This window comes from Pseudorca crassidens, chromosome 12 (genome assembly GCF_039906515.1).
Source record: "Pseudorca crassidens isolate mPseCra1 chromosome 12, mPseCra1.hap1, whole genome shotgun sequence".
Taxonomy (NCBI): domain Eukaryota; kingdom Metazoa; phylum Chordata; class Mammalia; order Artiodactyla; family Delphinidae; genus Pseudorca; species Pseudorca crassidens.
Window position 1 is genome coordinate 23,113,465 of NC_090307.1, and position 19,865 is coordinate 23,133,329.

General features: G+C 35.4%; 1 protein-coding gene across 6 annotated transcripts in view; it reads right to left on the reverse strand.

The window, feature by feature from the left end:
* The window catches only part of SMAD4 (SMAD family member 4), a 60,413-nt gene that overhangs the window by 18,765 nt on the left and 21,783 nt on the right, over positions 1–19,865 (reverse strand). For all 6 annotated transcript variants that reach the window (XR_010933022.1, XM_067699059.1, XM_067699057.1 and 3 more), the window contains exons 5-8: positions 16,607–16,819; positions 13,504–13,623; positions 13,293–13,409; positions 11,811–11,864 (exon numbers count right to left, since the gene is read on the reverse strand). Coding sequence is in view for 5 of the 6 variants with exons in the window: in XM_067699059.1 (XP_067555160.1) it covers positions 11,811–11,864; positions 13,293–13,409; positions 13,504–13,623; positions 16,607–16,819 (504 nt within the window). In the remaining variant the exon portion in view is untranslated. The remainder of the gene's footprint in view (positions 1–11,810; positions 11,865–13,292; positions 13,410–13,503; positions 13,624–16,606; positions 16,820–19,865) is intronic.

The following is a 19,865-nucleotide window of genomic DNA, read 5'->3' on the forward strand; positions in this document are numbered from 1 at the left end:
TCTTCTTTATCCATTTGTCTGTCGATGGGCATTTAGGTTGCTTCCGTGTCCTGGCTATTGTAGATAGTGCTGCAATGAACATTGGGGTGCATGTGTCTTTTTGAATTATGGTTTTCTCTGGGTATATGCCCAGTAGTGGGATTGCTAGGTCATATGGTAGTTCTATTTTTAGTTTTTTAAGGAACCTTCATACTGTTCTCCATAGTGGCTGTATCAATTTACATTCCCACCAACAGTGCAAGAGGGTTCCCTTTTCTCCACATCCCCTCCAGCATTTATTGTTTGTAGATTTTCTGATGATGCCCATTCTAACTGGTGTGAGGTGATACTTCATTGTAGTTTTGATTTGCATTTCTCTAATAATTAGTGATGCTGAGCAGCTTTTCATGTGCTTCGTGGCCATCTGTATGTCTTCTTTGGAGAAATGTCTATTTAGTTTTTCTGCCCATTTTTGGATTGGGTTTTTTTTTTTAATATTGAGCTGCATGAGCTGTTTATATATTTTGGAGATTAATCCTTTGTCCATTGATTCATTTGCAAATATTTTCTCCCATTCTGAGGGTTGTCTTTTGGTCTTCTTTGTAGTTTCCTTTGCTATGCAAACAGTTTTAAGTTACATTAGGTCCCAATTGTTTATTTTTGTTTTTATTTCCATTACTGTAGGAGGTGGACCAAAAAAGCATCTTGCTGTGATTTACATCAGAGTGTTCTTCCTATGTTTTCCTCTAAGAGATTTATAGTGTCTGCTCTTACATTTAGGTCTCTAATCCATTTTGAGTTTATTTTTGTGTATGGTGTCAGGGAGTGTTCTAATTTCATTCTTTTACATGTAGTTGTCCAGTTTTCCCAGCACCACTTATTGAAGAGACTGTCTTTTCTCCATTGTATATCCTTGCCTCCTTTGTCATAGATTAGTTGAGCATAGGTGCATGGGTTTATCTCTGGGCTTTCTATCTTGTTCCATTGATCTATGTTTCTGTTTTTGTGCCAGTACCATAATGTCTTGATTACTGTAGCTTTGTAGTATAGCCCAAAGTCAGGGAGTCTGATTCCTCCAGCTCTGTTTTTTTTCCCTCAAGAGTCCTTTGGCTATTCGGGGTCTTTTGTGATTCCATAAAAATTCTAAGATTTTTTGTTCTAGTTCTGCAAAATATGACATTGGTAATTTGATAGGGATTGCACTGAATCTGTAGATTGCTTTGGGTTGTAGAGTCATTTTCACAATATTGATTCTGCCAATCCAAGAACATGGTGTATCTCTCCATCTGTTGGTATCATCTTTAATTTCTTTCATCAGTGTTTTATAGTTTTCTGTATACAGGTCTTTTGTCTCTCTAGGTAGGTTTATTCCTAGGTATTTTATTCTTTTTGTTGCAATGGTAAATGGGAGTGTTTCTTTAATTTCTCTTTCAGATTTGTCATCATCAGTGTATAGGAATGCAAGAGATTTCTGTACATTAATTTTGTATCCTGCAACTTTACCAAATTCATTGATTAGCTCTAGTAGTTTTCTGGTAGCATCTTTAGGATTCTCTATGTATAGTATCATATCATCTTCAAACAGTGATAGTTTTACTTCTTTTCCAATCTGTATTCCTTTTACTTCTCTTTCTTCTCTGATTGCGGTGGCTAGGACTTCCAAAATTATGTTGAATAACAGTGGTGAGAGTGGACATCCTTGTCTTGTTCCTAATCTTAGAGGAAATGCATTCACTTTTTCACCACTGAGAATGTTTGTTGTGGGTTTGTCATATATGGCCTTTATTTTGTTGAGGTAGGTTCCCTCTATGCCCACTTTCTGGAGAGTTTTTATCATAAATAGGTGATGAATTTTGTCAAAAGCTTTTTCTGCATCTACTGAGATGATCATATGGTTTTTATTCTTCAATTTGTTAATATAGTGTTATCACATTGATTTGCATATATTGAAGAATCCTTGAATGCCTGGGATAAATCCCACTTGATCATGGTGTATTATCCTTTTAATGTGTTGTTGGATTCTGTTTGCTAGTATTTTCTTGAGGATGTTTGCATCTATATTCATCAGTGATATTGGTCTATAACTTTCTTTTTTTTGTAGTATCTTTGTCTGGTTTTGGTATCAGGGTGATGGTGGCCTCATAGAATGAGTTTGGGGCTGTTCCTTCCTCTGCAATTTTTTGGAAGAGTTTGAGAAGGATGGGTGTTAGCTCTTCTCAAAATGTTTGATAGAATTCACCTGTGAAGCCATCTGGTCCTGGACTTCTGTTTGTTGGGAGATTTTTAATCACAGTTTCAATTTCATTGCTTGTGATTGGTCTGTTCATATTTTCTATTTCTTCCTGTCTTGGAAGGTTATACCTTTCTAAGAGTTTGTCCATTTCTTCCAGGTTGTCCATTTTATTAGCAGAGTTGCTTGTAGCAGTCTCTTAGGATGCTTTGTATTTCTGCGGTGTCTGTTGTAACTTCTCCTTTTTCATTTCTAATTTTATTGATTTGAGTCCACTCCCTCTTCTTCTTGATGAGCCTGGCTAATGGTTTATCTATTTTGTTTATCTTCTCAAAGAACCAGCTTTTTGCTTTATTGATTTTTTTTTTTTTTTTTTTTGCGATATGTGGGCCTCTCACTGTTGTGGCCTCTCCCATTGTGGAGCACAGGCTCCGGAGGCGCAGGCTCAGCAGCCATGGCTCACAGGCCTAGCCGCTCCACGGCATGTGGGATCTTCCCAGACCGGGGCACGAACCCATGTCCCCTGCATCGGCAGGCGGACTCTCAACCACTGCGCCACCAGGGAAGCCCTGCTTTATTGATTTTTGCTACTGTTTTCTTTGTTTCTACTTCATTTATTTCTGCTCTGATCTTTATGATTTCTTTCCTTCTACTAACTTTGGGTTTTGTTTGTTCTTCTTTCTCTAGTTCCTTTAGGTGTAAGGTTAGATTGTTTATTTGAGACTTTTGTTGTTTCTTGAGGTAGGATTGTATTGCTATAAACTTCCCTCTTAGAACTGCTTTTGCAGCATCCCATAGGTTTTGGATCGTCGTGTTTTCATTGTCATTTGTCTCTAGGTATTTTTTGATTTTCTCTTTGATTTCTTCAGTGATCTCTTGGTTATTTAGTAACGTATGGTTTAGCCTCCACGTGTTTGTGTTTTTTACGTTTTTTTCCCTGTAACTGATTTCTAATCTCATAGCGTTGTGGTCAGAAAAGATGCTTGATATGATTTCAATTTTCTTAAATTTACTGAGGCTTGATTTGTGACCCAAGATGTGATCTATCCTGGAGAACTTTCTGTGTGCACCTGAGAAGAAACCGTAATCTGCTGTTTTGGGATGGAATGTTCTATAAATATCAATTAAATCTATCTAGTCTATTGTGTCATTTAAGGCTTGAGTTTCCTTATTAATTTTCTGTTTGGATGATCTGTCCATTGGTGTAAGTGAGGTGTTAAAGTCCCCCACTATTATTGTGTTACTGTCGATTTCCTCTTTTAGAGCTGTTAGCAGTTGCCTTATGTATTGAGGTGTTCCTATGTTGGGTGCATATATAATTGTTATATCTTCTTCTTGGATTGACCCCTTGATCATTCTGCAGTATCCTTCCTTGTCTCTTGTAACCTTCTGTACTTTAAAGTCCATTTTATCTGATATGAGTATTGCTACTCCAGCTTTCTTTTGATTTCCATTTGCATGGAATATCTTTTTCCATTCCCTCACTTTCAGTCTGTATGTGTCCCTAAGGTCTTAAGTGGGTCTTTTGTAGACAGCATATATATGGGTCTTGTTTTTGTATCCATTCTGCGAGCCTGTGTCTTTTGGTTGGAGCATTTAATCCATTCACGTTTAAGGTAATTATAGATATGTATGTTCCTAATACCATTTTCTTAATTGTTTTGGGTTTGTTTTTGTAGGTTGTTTTCTTCTCTTGTGTTTCCCACTTAGAGAAGTTCCTTTAGCATTTGTTGTAGAGCTGGTTTGGTGGTGCTGAATTCTCTTAGCTTTTGCTTGTCTGTAAAGCCTTTGATTTCTCCATAGCTTTTGCTTGTCTGTAAAGCTTCTGATTTCTCCATCAAATCTGAATGAGATCCTTGCCGGCTAGTGTAATCTTGGTTGTAGGTTCTTCCCTTTCATCACTTTAAATATGTCATGCCACTCCCTTCTAGCTTGTAGAGTTTCTGCTGAGAAATCAGCTGTTAATCTTATGGGAGTCCCCTTGTATGTTATTTGTCGTTTTTCCCTTGCTGCTTTCAATAATTTTTCTTTGTCTTTAAATTTTGCCAATTTGATTACTATGTGTCTTGGTGTGTTTCTCCTTGGATTTATCCTGTATGGGACTCTCTGCGGTTCCTGGACTTGGGTGGCTATTTCCTTTCCCATGTTAGGGAAGTTTTCGACTACAATCTCTTCAAATATTTTCTCGGGTCCTTTCTCTCTCTCTTCTCCTTCTGGGACCCCTATAATGCGAATGTTGTTGCATTTAATATTGTCCTAGAGGTCTCTTAGGCTGCCTTCATTTCTTTTCATTTTTTTTTTTTTAAATTCTGCTCTGCAGCCATAAATTCCACGATTCTGTCTTCCAGGTCACTTATCTGTTCTTCTGCCTCAGTTATTCTGCTATTGATTCCTTCTAGTGTTATTTTTCACTTCAGTTACTGTATTGTTCACCTCTGTTTGTTTGTTCTTTAATTCTTCTAGGTCTTTGTTAAACATTTCTTACATCTTCTCAATCTTTGCCTCCATTCTTTTTCTGAGGTCCTGGATCATCTTCACTATCATCATTCTGAATTCCTTTTCTGGAAGGTTGCCTAACTCAACTTCATTTAGTTGTTTTTCTGGGGTTTTATCTTGTTCCTTCATCTGGTACATAGACGAGATGAAAAGGCAGAGGGCTGTCTTTCTGTGAATGTGGTTTTAATTCCACAGGCTGCAGGATTGTAGTTCTTCTTGCTTCTGCTGTCTTCCCTCGCTAAAACTGGTTTTTAAACCTCTTTATTGGAGTATAATTGCTTTACAATGGTGTGTTAGTTTCTGCTGTATAGCAAAGTGAATCAGCTATACATATACATACATCCCCATATCTCCTCCCTCTTGTGTCTCCCTCCTACTCTCCCTATCCCACCCCTCTAGGTGGTCACAAAGCACCGAGCTGATCTCCCTGTACTACGCAGCTGCTTCCCACTAGCTATCTATTTTACATTTGGTAGTGTACATATGTCCATGCTACTCTCTCACTTCGTCTCAGCTTACCCTTCCCCCTCCCCGTGTCCTCAAGTCCATTCTCTATGTCTGTGTCTTTATTCCTGTCCTGCCCCTAGGTTCTTGAGAACCATTTTTTTTTTGATTCCATATATATGTGTTAGCATACGGTATTTGTTTTTCTCTTTCTGACTTACTTCACTCTGTATGACAGTCTCTAGGTCCATTCACCTCACTACAAATAACTCAAACTACTACAATTTTAACTCTGAAAATGTGTTGAATGTATTCATTTGAACTTCAATAAATGATTTTAAATAATTGGGCAAAAGAGAGCCACTACTAGGTTTGGTTTGCAAATATCGTTGATCAAGTATTTCTAATTTTTGTTTGAATACAGTTATTACATAGAGCCTACATACATGCAAATTATTTGATTTTTCTTTTTTAAATAACAGGTATTTATGGGGTACATAAGAATCACTGTAGGCACACACAGCAGTAAACAAGGCAGCTATTGTCCTATTTTCATGGAGGTGCAGAGGCAGACAAGTAATCAGATAAATGAACAAGGTAACTCAGGTAATGATAAACACGGTGAAGAAAATAAAACAAGGTATGGGACAGAAGATGAGTGGAAAGGTACTTCAGACTAGACCAGGGGCACATCCTATCCGAAAAAGTCAGACCTGAAAGACCATTTATCTATGTGGAGACTGTGAATGAACAGCTCAAGAGGAAAGCAAATGCAAAAGCCCTAGAGCAGAAAGGGGTCTGACATAAGGGGGGAATAAAGGCCAGTGCCATTTATTAGAGATTGAAAGTTTTCTATGATAAACCAATTATTTATCTGCATCTCACGGTGCCATTTATGAACTCTGGCTGACCTAGAATTTTCAACAATATAAAAAGATACTCAGAATGACAAAAAAAATACATTTCTTCAAACCTCCCAAAAGATGTTAAAATGAAGTAGGATTAATGCTTAAAATATATTAAAAACAAAAATCCTGTAAAGTCTATGTATCTAATTGCTTTTCAAAATGTTGTCAAGGAAAAAAGTACTTTCCAATGAAGTATTAATAAAAGAGACCACATGAAAACTGGGTGATTCAAAAACTTAATAATTCAAATGTTTTGCCATACAGAACGACCAACTAACCACAAACATTCCTTTAAATATTTTTATTATCATGAGAACATGAAAACTAGCGATATACTGAAGTGCCTTCTTTAAAAAGCTAGTTTTGAAATATTTATGAAGCTGTTCCTTATAGTAAAATTCTTTATTAAAGGCATCACATTATGCTATGGACAAGAAGCTTCAGCCAACATAACAGGCAGGTATACTGGTTGAAGCTAAAACTAAAGAGGTTGTTTAAGACAAGATAACAATTACCCAATGTTTTGGCAGCAATAAACAGTAACAGCACTTTAATAAGGTCTTTAACAATCAGCCCAAACAGTCAATTTTGTTACAAATAATATCCTGAAGTCACGAATGTTTTCAACGCTGGTTAAAAAAATGAGATCCAAGTACATGCATTTCCTAGTTCATACTGAAGAATACTATTTACAAGTAAAGTTCCATGGCAAGCAATCTTTTTTCCAAGAGAGTCAATTGAGGGGGAAAAGGGGACCTGTATAATCTCCATGTTTAAATAAGAAAAATAACTTTTATCATTATAAATTGCAACATCTGCAACTACACTTAAACATTATGTTATTATTTCCAGTCACCAAAGGGGTTTTTGTTTGCCTAATATTTCAGACAGCATACAACAATGGTGGTTACATAAAGCTGCATTTGGCAAGCTCTGAGTATAAAAGGAAAGTGACATCAGAGTTGCACCACGGACCAGGGATGAAAAATGACCGTCTAATTAAAAGGATTATTAAGGCCCAGGAAAGCAGGAGGAAGGGGGTTACTATCTGTGAGGAGAGACAGGGCTAGAGGTAACCTAATAGGTAATCCAGAGAAGTTAGTGGTGCTGGGATACAAAATACCATGTGAAAACCTTTTCTAAAGGTTTAGAAATGGTTCTAAAGGTTTAGAGTCCACTCTAAATTTGTTATAAAACGAGGAGGGAACATTCTTATTTTTAAAACAGGAGAAGGTAACAGGAAACACTCATTAAGCCTTTCTAGATCTCTCTGTGCTCTTTCGCTCCAAGGACCAAATGCCACATAAGTGACAAGTCTACAGCCTCTCAAAACTAGTATCAACAGCAAGACAGAATTTACTCATTTCCAAGAGAGCTTTCTTAACGTCCCAACTCACTTGAAAGGGAGTGTGATTGTTATGTGCTTGCTGATGTTGCTATTTTTAGTTTCCTGTTCCTTAAGTTAGTGAGGTTGAACTGGTCCCATGAAGTCTATGGGCTGCTTGCTCATCACTGACCAGAGGAAAGGTTTTGAAAGACGAGTTAAGAACATGAATTTTTTTTAATATAAAAACTCAGCTAAATATTTTTTGTAATGAGAAAACGTATTACAAAGCACAGCTTTACCAAAAAATTGTTATTCAATTATAATAGAAAGTGTAAGTCTCCAAGGCATTATCTTTAATTTCTGAAACAAGAGTCATTCAAGAAAAAGTTAGAAATTTGCTTGAAGCACCTAAATGACTCATTATGAATTATTCCTTTTATTATTTATATCTGAATGAGATGTCCTATGAGAATCTTTCATGAAAATATAAAGGTACTCTCTTAAATGGTAGTTAGTTCCAAAGTACTAGAACACAACCTGAATTTGAAAATCTGTGAATTCTGTATTCATTTATCAGTGACCAAAACAATCTCAAAGACGCTGAGGAAACTCTTCGCTTTAATTTGCAATCAATATTTAATTTAATGAATATATCTCAGCTTTACAAAAAAGCAAAAGAGTGTTAGTCCATAAAAAGAAATGATTAAAAATGAAATGATTAACTTTTTCCAAAAATATTTTTCAACTTAGTTATCAAAGCCTAGAAATCACCAAGTATATGTCCTGTCTGAAATCTTTTATACCAAGGTAAAGACCAATACTAACTTTTTTTCACTTTCAACAATTTATATTACTTATATTTCCTAAGACATACATGCAATTATATTCAAAAACACTTTATCAAAACAGATATACTATATATTATTGATGATTTTTAATTATTAAAAATATTTTACGTATTCAGATATGCACATTTCCCATCTATACAGTCCTAAGTCAGTGGTAGAATATTTTAGCATTTCTTAATCAAACCTTAAAGGGCTGCATTAACCATACACCTAATACAAAATATTTTTACTTTGGTTTCCTTTTCTATTTGTTCATGAAACAAGGATAGCAGATCTTGTAAACTACTAGCTAGGATTTACAAAGCACTAGATAACAGGGGACACGAGGGATTAGGGAATGCTTCTTCACAACTGTGGTGTGACTTTAAAAAGAGGTCACCACACTTAAGAGGGTAGGGGTGTGAGGTATGGGCATCAAGATGGCACCAATGATTCTCACCTCCTGACATTCACATTTTTGTATAGTCCCCTCTCTACAAAATAGGATCTTACAAAAATGAAGATGTGATTTATGAGGTTAAGTCTTAAAAGACCCCGAGGTTCTGTCTTGCTTTCTCTTGATCCCTCAACTTTGGAGGAAGCAAGCTGCCATGTGAAGACACTCAAGAAACTCTGCAGAGAGGTCCATGCAGAAAGGAACTGGAGCTTCCTGCCCACAATACCACTAACTTGCCAGATAGGTGCTAAGCCACCCTGAAAGTGAATTCTCCAACCCCAGAAAAGCTTTCAGATGGTAGCAGCCTGAGCCAACAACTTGACTGCAAGCTCAAGAGACTATGAGCCAGAGCAAACAACAGACAACTAATACAGAGTATATAACATATCTGGCAGAGAACACCATGCACAAAAAAAGTACAGAGGGATGATATAGTCAAGCAAGCTTGGGTAAGCAGTTCAGGATGGTTAAAGTATGAAGAGATGAACCTAGAGAAGTATGCAGGGTCCCGGATCAGAGATTCTTTTCTGCCCAGCTAAGGAATTTGGACTTTATCCTATAGGCTAAGCAATAAGTAGGGAAGTCAGTGCAAGTTCTTCAACAGAGAAATAACATAACTAGATTCAAATTTTAAAAGAAATACTGAGTAGCAGTAGAGATTAAATGGTAGGGAGGAGGGCACTATGACTGGAAGCTGTCCCATTAGGAAGGCCAGTCAGCATATTCTCTTACCAGTGCAAGAGGAGAAATGAAGAACAGCTGTGAGGTAGAACTCTTCTGGGGCCCATCCATATTCACAGTCAGAGAGTTCACAGCCAGCTGGGCTCCAACAAGCTGACTCCATTAATGGTACAGGCGCAGAGCTGACCCCTCCCGCAACCACGTGGACAAAGACCTTTCAGTATCATCCTCGCCATTAAGTCACTTCCCGTTCTACTCAAAAACAGAGGCTTTAATGCCAGTGCAGGGTCCTACAGATGCATATCCTCAAAACTAGTGAATGCTATTCCCTAACCACCAGGAGCTGTTAGGCCTCAACATGAGTTCTACCATGAGAATGAAGTAAATCCATCAAGAGGCCAAAGCAACTGCTGAATCCAAAACGGAGTCCAAATAACTAGCTAAATGCCACCATTCCCAACCCCACTCCACTATTCATCCATGGTAGATCTTTTTTCAGAGCCCTGATTATCCCTACTCCTGTGGACCACCTTCTGCCAAGCCATATGAACACTGAGAACCACACCCCCCAATTTGCCAGGGGTCACTACTGATTGTCAATGATGCTGCCTTGAAGCCAGCAAAATTCTCATTCTTAAGACTCCAGATTTCCCCCTTTTATCACAATATGCTTATTAACATGAATTAAGATTCTGATACAATGATTTCATTTATATAATTTCAAAAAGCAGTAAAACCAAACTACTGGATTGTTTAGGGATGCATTCATCATTTTCAAAGAGCAAAAAAATTAAATCCATAAAAAGCAGGATAGTGGTTATCTCTGCAGGAGGAGATGAAAAGTTTTTGACTGAGACAAAATGCATGGGGAGGGAAAATTTCTGAGGGTGCTGCAATGTTTTAATTTTCAGTCTGGGTGTTGGTTACACACGTGTTGGCTTTAATGTTATTCATCAGACTGTATGTATACTGGTTTTATGTACGTTCTGTTTATTACATTTCTTAATAAATATGTTTATAGAAAGGCAAGACCCCTTGACCCACAAAAAATGTTTAAAATCACAAAAATATGCAAATAACATACAGAAAATCCACTTAAGAGGATAATTTAACTAGTAATATGTATGATTAAAAAATATGTTTAAAAATGTAAACATGTAACTAGTAAATATGTATCGTTAAAAAATATTTCTGTCCCACCAGCAGCATTTTTCTCCTTATCAAAACAAATATTTGCCTCCTAAATCAGTAAAAGTTAATTGAAGTATCACATCTACTGCTGGTGAGCATGATAAAACTGGTTCTCATACTCTGATGTGATCACTAAAGCAATGTGGCCTTTTGATCCAGAAATTCTTCAAATTCCCGAAACTGAAATATGAGAAGAATTATAAGCATAAAGGTCTTACCCTCAATGTTATTTTTCTTTAACAGCTAGAAGAAAAGTTAGAACCAACATAAATAATAAATAGCAGAACACTGTTTAAGAAAATTATTTATCTATTTGAGGAACTATATGTTACTCTTTAAATTGACCATTATGGTTACTGTAGTTATATTTTTTAAAAATCTTCAATGGAAATATATACTGAAATATTTATGTATCAAATGATTATATAGTATTTCCATCAAAATAATAAGTAAGGATATGAAAAGTAGGTGAGGGTATAAATGAAACAAGATTGGCCATTAGTTGATAATAGCTGAAACTGAGGAATGAGTACAATTTTCTATACTTGTATTTGGTACATGTTGAAATTCTCCATAATAAAATTTTTGTAAAACTAGGGGGAAAATTAAGGTGATGAACTGAAATTATATAGCTGCATCTTTCTAAGCTAAGAAAAACAGATAGGATAGGATGGAGGGAAGAAAAGCAAATCAAAATCCACTGTTTATGTTAAGAAGCCTTCAATATTTTCTTTTATTTCCAAACTTTCTGTTTTATTACTTCTATAGTTTACTTAGCTATTTCATCTAATCTTTTGAACATAATTTAGTGCAAATAGTTTCTAAATTGCAGTTAACCAGAGATTCCTGAATCTATCTTCTAAGACAGATACGGTGAATTATTTTTCTGTTCACCATCTACTTCAGATTCTTCCTGGCTTTTTAAGCTACAGTTTTACAGCTGTTCTATTTTGAAACCTAGTTTCTTCTACTGCATATTTATGTATTACATGCATCTTAAAACCGGTATTTTGGTACTTTATATTTTAGCCGAAAATGCAGTTCTTGTCTTTTCTTTCAGAGACAGTTAAAAAAAACCAAATATGGACAGTTTATGTGTGCTTATATTGGTTACTCATAAACTGTTGATTAACTAATGCCATAATGAGTATTGTACTTATCTGAAAAGTTAAGTTACTCTGCAGTTATATTAAAATCTCTCTGTGTGTATGTGTTTCAATTGCCATAAAGAAAAGCTAAATGTAGGGAATTAATTTTGAAATACACTTACCAGGATGGTTAGAAATGGGAGGCTGGAATGCAAGCTCATTGTGAACTGGCGGCCCTAAAGAAAAGACAATAAAAATCCCATTTTCATTTATTAAAAGTTTTCCAATGCTGAAACTTTTAATAAACCTTAAATATAACTATCATACCTTAGGAATTGTTTAGATCGAGCTTATGCAATGTCTAAGAATGTAAACGCTTAGTTTACTTTATAATTATAATAAGCAAGTACTCTTGAATTACTTTTGTAGCTATTTAATAGCCAACATTTTAGAGCTGTATACCAACTGTTAAACAATTTACAATAGTTGTACATGCAAAATTTAATGTAATTATAAATTATCCATGTAATACAGTACAATTCATAATGTAATATATAATAATAATTCAAATTGTGAGGTCCATTTTAAAACAAGTGTTTATCGTTTATTAAATTAAGAATATTTACAAAATGGCACAGTAGCTAACATAACTGAGAGATTATTATGTGTTAAGACATTGTGCTAAACACCTCACATGAATTATTACATTTACTTCTTACAACATCCCTGAGACAGATACTACTATTACTACCCTTAAGTCTTAGGGAGGTTAAATAATTTGCCAGTGGTCACACAGCCAGTTAAGGGTCCAAACTCAGCACCCGTAACAACTATGCTGGCCCAGGCAGCCATTAAAAACTACATTCTCTTAAGACATGGAAAAATAGTAACGTAACTGTAAAAAAGCAGGGTACAACAACATAGTCACAGTCTGATTTCCTTCTCCCCCCAAATTTATATATATACCCGACTATATGACTGGAAGGAAAAATGTGACAAAATATTAGAAGTAGATATCTCTGGGTAGTAGGATTCTGGATAATTTTTATTTTCTTATTTACTCCTCTGTGTATTTTCCAAGTTTTCTTTGGTATTATTAATCTTATAATGGAGGAAAAGGGATTTAATATATATGAAAGATTTATACTCTTGATTTTACTAGGCCAAATGAACAATGTTCCTGTTCTGCCTGAAACTACAAGCTATGGTTATCAGTAGGGTATCCCTCCCAATCAAGCCTGCACAGAGTAGAGGAATGACAGATTCAACATCTGAGTGTCTATGGTATGCTGAACTCTGTGGTGAGAGAAACCTTGAGATCTTGACACTCAAGGAGTTTCAATACACTTAGGGTGGATATACAGATACACATGAGATCTAACAACATACACAAAACAAACAAACAAATGAATGGCAATCAATGTGGTGTTAATGAAATATCAGCAACAAAGAAATAAAAGTATTCTGTAAATATCAATCCTCTAAAACAAAGGTATGATAACTATGAAAAATAAAACTGTTTACCAAAAATACTGAAAAGCACTAATCATTTAATGAAACCAAATTTTAAGATGACTAAAAGATGTAAAAACATTTTTAAAAAAATAGAAAGAAAACAAAGTTCTCAAAAAGAAAAGGCCCTTACAACAAAAACAAGAGCTTACAGTAATGTCCGGGATGGGGCGGCATAGGCGGGTGGTGCTGAAGATGGCCGTTTTGATGGTGAGGCAAATTAGGTGTGTATGGTGCAGTTCTACTTCCAGTCCAGGTGGTAGTGCTGTCTAAAAATTAAGGCCCACATGGATTAATTTGCTTTTATAAACTCCGCCTATTTTTTCTCAACTACTTAGAAGATTTTAAAAAGCATATACATACTATGATGGTAAGTAGCTGGCTGACCAGTAAATCCATTCTGCTGCTGTCCTGGCTGAGGCCCTGAAGCTATCTGCAACAATCCTTCACTATGGCTGCCTGCCAGTATACTGGCAGGCTGACCTAGAGGAACAAGAAGACATTAATATGGTACATTTATAGAGGCAATCCTATGGTTTTATACAGTAAATGAAGGATCAATTATATCTGATGGTCACAATTACAAAGATGAGCAAAAAGCAGAATTCACCCATGGCCTATATAATAAAAAAACCCTAGAGTCATCTATAAAGGCAAACCTTAACTTGAAGAAGTTCAAAATTATTCTATCTTTAAGTAATATCTAGCTAATTTTATTGGCCCATTTCTTCACAAATATTCTTCAAATGCCAGCAAAACCCCACTATAGGTCTAGCCTATCATAATAACTTCTTCAGAAGCACACTAGCTCACTCCCAGCCACTCCATCTAGCTCTGGACCTTTCTGACTAGGACTCCAAAAGTCCAGGCTCAAGAAAATGTTGGAAAGTTCATTATTATCAGCACTGGTACTGGTAATGGCAGAATGCTAGAGGGTGATCAAAGAAAAGGAGAGCAGGCAAATATTTTAAATGGAATGTGATGGGTAAGGTGAGAAGGTTAAAAAAAAAAAAAAAGGTAAGCTCCACTGTCCAATCAACACAGCATCTGCTAGTTAAAACAAAACAAAACAAAAAATCAGTCTATTTTGAAATTTTTTCATTTGCTTTTAAAAATCAAGAATTGCCTCTAAGAACACTACCATACTCCTGGATTCACAAGAAATTAGTTGCTCTCTCTGTATGTAATATACCAGGAGAACTATTCTATTCAAAACCATTCTAAGAAATTGCTTACATTTTTAAGGCTTTATTTTTTGTACAGAAAAAGCTTAATTTCTTCAAGCAAGAATTAATTAAGTCAACTGTGCATCTCACTTGGAAAGCAATGAAATTCCATAATTGTTATTTGTTACTGTCATTACCTCAATCTTTTCTCATCTATGTGGGAGTATAATCAGATAGAAGAGAGTAAATGACACCATTGCTCGAATATGCAATGAACAGCTCAAAGTATGAAGAAAAAGGAACATCTTTCTCCTCTCTACAACTCACATTTCCTTAAGGCTAAGATTATAAAATTGAAAGCTAAAGAGACTACTTCAATACTCTCTATTTTTTTAAAGAGGATGTTTTCAGCTACCTCCCATCCTATTCATCCCCCTCAAATTTTTCCATCTTTAAAGTTAATTAAATTTTTACTCTTGCTTTTTAACGACTGTACGTGGTGCATACTCTTAGCTATCTTACAAAAACTGTCACTTGCAGAAGAAATTAAATTATTTTAATTTACTACAGATATTTAGAAAGAAACCCTGAAGATACTCAGGTACCAAATGAACATAAAGCCCACTGCAGTTATCTGTACTGAGTATTTCCATTACACAATTCCAAGTACATAAAATGAAATTAAACAACTAAATCAGCTCACATAGTCTTCCAATTCCCCTATTTTAGTCCAATTTCTTTTCTTTCTTCTAATTTTATCAATACACTTTTTGAGATCTAAGGAACCATTCTGCAACAAATTCTAAAACTTATGGTAATCATTACTCATTGCGAAAATATATCCAAAAAACACCAAGACAAAATTATCCACATTTCATTCATATCACTTTATTTGACTAGGACTCAGTCCCAGGGAACGTAACAGTTAAAATGAAGTCACTTTAGCAAGCATCAACAAAGGCATGCAAATTCAACCTCCAGGTAGTATCAACAGAGGTTAAGTGGCACTAATCTATGCTCAAGTGGCTGTAACGTACCTTCTTTTATTCTCCTTCCCTACCCACTCTGTTTGTCAACTATATTCCCAAATTAGTGAATAAAGAGTAGACAGATAACAGAAGCACCAAGTGGTTAAAGATTCAGGTTCCCAAGTTTGTGTTTAACCTATATGGCCCACTTGGAATATGCTGTCTATAGTGAGACTGTCATCTCATGTAGCAAATCCAAAAGATATTGTGTGAAGAGGTAAAATGAATTAAAGAGGGGGAAATTTGGTATACTTTATTTGAAACTCAATTGTAGAAATCAGTCCTACAGAAATCAGTCCTTTGATCTTATTCCAAAGATCAACTTTCTATGTTGAATCTGATCTGATATTAAACAGAATAATGCTTCCTTTGATAGCAACTAACAAGTATCAGTCCAGATCTATCAACAATTCACTGCTGATGTGGGCTTAGATACAATCTCCTTAGCAAGCAGGTACAAATAATACAATACAAATGGGAAGACCCTGTTCTGTGATTAATTTAAAAACAAAAAGAAGGCCACTCAACTTGCCAAGTTGAAAACTGTCCAACCTTTGGTGGCTATGAAAATAAGGTCATTATTTCCTTGACCAGGCCCCAAGAAAATCTGGACCTAATAGCACTCTGCCTCCATGACATGGCAGAGAAGGTGAGCACCTCTTTAATGGGAAGAATCTTTTGAAAACAGACTTGTTAGAAAAAAAATAAAATAAAGTTAGATACACAGAATTTAGCTTTATTTCAAAGTTGACTAAAATACTTAACATCTATCTTGAGGGTTATATGTTTGTTACTAACAAATTTGTCAAGATTCCTTTTTCTAAGTTTGCACAACTGGAGACTGAGATGACTATTATAAAGTAATATTCTGCCAGATACAGCAAAATAAAAATACTGATTAGAGGAAAGCTTGCAATTCCATTAACAAAGATTTTTATAAACCTCTTGGTTCAAAACTACTTGTTGGTAACTTAAATATTTCTCTAAAATAGATCTGAAAGCTTAAGAGACTTCTTACTTCTGCGTGTAATAAAGTACAAATTACACCATTAATTTAAATCATTACTTAAATTCCAAGTGACTATACATCAACATAAGAACATTTAAATAAATTACAAACACCATTTTTTTCCAGGACAACTCAAAAACCTATTTAATGCTTGTTTACCTATGAAAGATACTCTGTTGGAGGTTTCCTCCAAGTGGTTACCTATAAATATTTAATGGTTAGGAAAATTCATCTTGCTGACTACATCTGACTCTACAACTCACTTGTGGAAGCCACAGGAATGTTGGGAAAGTTGGTGGTGCTGGTAGCGTTAGACTCAGATGGGGCTAAGAGAGCTGGGGTGCTGTAGGTCTCCGTCGATGCACGATTACTTGGTGGATGCTGGATGGTTTGAATTGAATGCCCTTCAGTGGATAATGATGGCTGTCCCTCAAAGTCATGAACATATTCATCCTTCACCAACATACTAGGTGGAGCTATACAGAAAAGCAAACATAGTTTAAAATCTTATAAGCTTCTATTCCCAGAAAAAAAAAATCTTATAACTAATATAACAACACCTTAAATCAACTATAGTGTGTATCAGTCTAACTCAGAATTTTCTAGTACTATTTTTAAAGCATACTATTCTATCAGCAAAAGCTATTTATTTAGAGGTAGTGGCATCAGATCAATCTGACTGACTCCTTGAAATCTGAAGGTAGACCATATTCCAACAACCTCCAGCAATAGTCCTAAAGAGGTACTTTTAGTTTCTTGATTAATAATCTAAAAGTAATCATCACCTTAAATACATAGAATAAAGTAGACAAAAAATCAAGTGGCTGGGGAAAATATTTACCTAGTTAAGACGACCAAATTGAGATCAAGTAATTACTTTTTTTAATCTTTTTGCTAATTTCACGGTGTAAAAATATGAGTGGGATCTGACAGCTATCCAATTCCAGATCTAGAATTACTGTTTAGTAACATATTCTTTGAAAGTGAAGTATACTAAATGTCCCCTAAAAGATCAGAATGAGCAGAAAAATCCCAAATGGTAAGTCAAACTGAAATTTCCTTCTAGAAACCCAATCCAAATAATGATGTTTGATAAATATGTAGTGTGAAAAAACTCGATAAACAACATCTTTCGCCTACGTGGTTACACCTTAATAGCAAAGCTAGGCTCTAGCTGATATAACACCTTTTCTTGAACAAACCAGGGAATAATTAGTTGGCTTTGTTGTGAGGAAAAAAAGGAAAATTGAAGCTGCACTTACAATAATCAATGCTTCTCTTGCCCAGAACCTCCCCATTTCTTTTTAGGCTACAGTTTTGGGGTTTGCTTTTTATCTTTAGCAAACAACGCTTTACTTCATCTGAACTAACACTACCCTAGAATTTTATAATCCGTTGAACTCTAACACTAGGTTCTTTTCTTAGAGCAGTTAACAGTCCACAAAAAGACATTCTCTTTTCCATTGAGAATCAGCATATAATGCTCCTTATCTTTCTCTATGTTAATCTTTGAAAAAATCCATTACACATAAATACTAACTAGTTACACAGCTACTTTTTTATTAAACTGAGAATATTTCAAAGAGGTAATAATAATCTATTGTTCAGACTTCCACATACAATCTCTTAAAGGGCTTTCTCATGCATCAAAAGTAATGAAGACGCTGATATTTTTAAGACCCATAAATCCCACTACAAAGAGTTTCTCTTTAGAAAATTCTATGGAAACAAAGAGATAACCAAAAGGAGCTTAACATATCATTATATGTCAGTAAAAAAAGTGGATCTAACCACTCACCACTAATGTTGGCCAAATTATAAAAATGCAAAGAAAAAATCATTTGAGACATAAAGCGGGTATGACTGTATTTATTCAGTTTCTTAAAAATCATACTCTTCAACAAAGTCCTATGATTTTCTGCACATAGATCCTGACATCTCTATTAAATTCTTGGAAATTTTAGGGTTCTTTGCTGTTTATAGCGACTGGGATCTTTTGACCAAGATATCGGTATTGCTAGTACATAAGGAGAAAGTTACTCATTTGAGGATCTAGCTGGTCAACTTGATACTCATTATTTCTGCTTTTCAGTTGACACTTTGGCTTAATGGGCAATCATAACAACTGAATTCTGGGCATTCCCTGGTGGTCCAGTGGTTAGGACTCGGTGCTTTCACTGCTGTGGCCCGGGTTCAATCAATCCCTGGTCGGGAACTAAGATCCCACAAGCCACATGACGCAGCACACCCCTCAAAAAAAAAAGAAAGAAAGATTTGAAAATAACAACTGAATTCTGCTTTTAAACAGTTATGCCTCATAACTTTTTCTTGCCTAATATGTTGGTTAAACCTTCCCAAGTGTAAGTTTGGGACTTCTACCAGTCTACAGGTCTCTTTAATCAAATAACTTAAAACATAAGTTTCTTAGGTAAAACTGGGTATCAACAAGGATAGATGTCTGCAATATACTTTTGCCAAGAGAAAAAAGGTAGGTTATAAAACACTACTGTACACTATGATCATACTCATGTTTAAAAAATCCTATAAGTGAAAAAGCAAGGTCCAGTACAGTGCACAATACGCTTTTTGTGTAAGAAAGAAGGGAAATAATACATGTATTTTTGCACAAAGAAACCCTGGAAGGAAACACCAGAAACTAAAAAAAGTGATTACCTGAGGTAGGGGGGAATGGGGACAGGGGTGGGAGCACTTCTTTTCACTGTATACCTTTTTATAGTATTTTGATTTATGGACCATGTATTGCCTATTCAAAAAAATAAGATTGAAAAAAACATATAGTATATATTTTTAAAGTCCAGGAAACAGACACCAAACTGTTAAGTATTTCTCTTTATGGACTAGCATTCAACAAATTAATTCACTGAAAAAATATTTATTGAGCACCTATGTTCCAGGTACTGTTCTAGCACTTGGGATACAACAGTAAACAAAAGAAAGATCACTGCCCTCACAGAGCTTACAGTCTTTTATGATATTTTTCTATTGTTTAAATATCTAATAGTGAGCACACATTACTCCAGCCCCTCCTAGCTGTCTAATCTTGGGCAAGTTCCTTGACCTCTCCAGGCACCAGTCTCTACATCTGATAAAATGTAAATAATGCCATCTACCATGTAGGAGTATTATGAGAATGATGAGACAATATTTGTAAATTATTTTGACACAAAATAAATACTTAGAAAGTGTTAGCTATTATGATTTAACCATACCCTTAGAGCGGACATACCTGTATATAGAGATTGTAAAATGTTCTGTGAGGAGTAAAGAACACATAGCAGACAGAAAAGCTGAAGACACTGAGCTCATCCTAGGTCTCTGTTCTTTATTACCACCAGCAAGCAGGTCACAGCTTGTCTGATGGTACTGTCACTGTCTTATTTACCTTTTCTTTCCTCCACTAGACTACGAGCTCCCTCAAGGGGAAAAAACATACCTTATTTATCTTATCGTCCCTGGAACCTAACACAGTACCAGGCAATACATGCTCATTAAATATTTGTT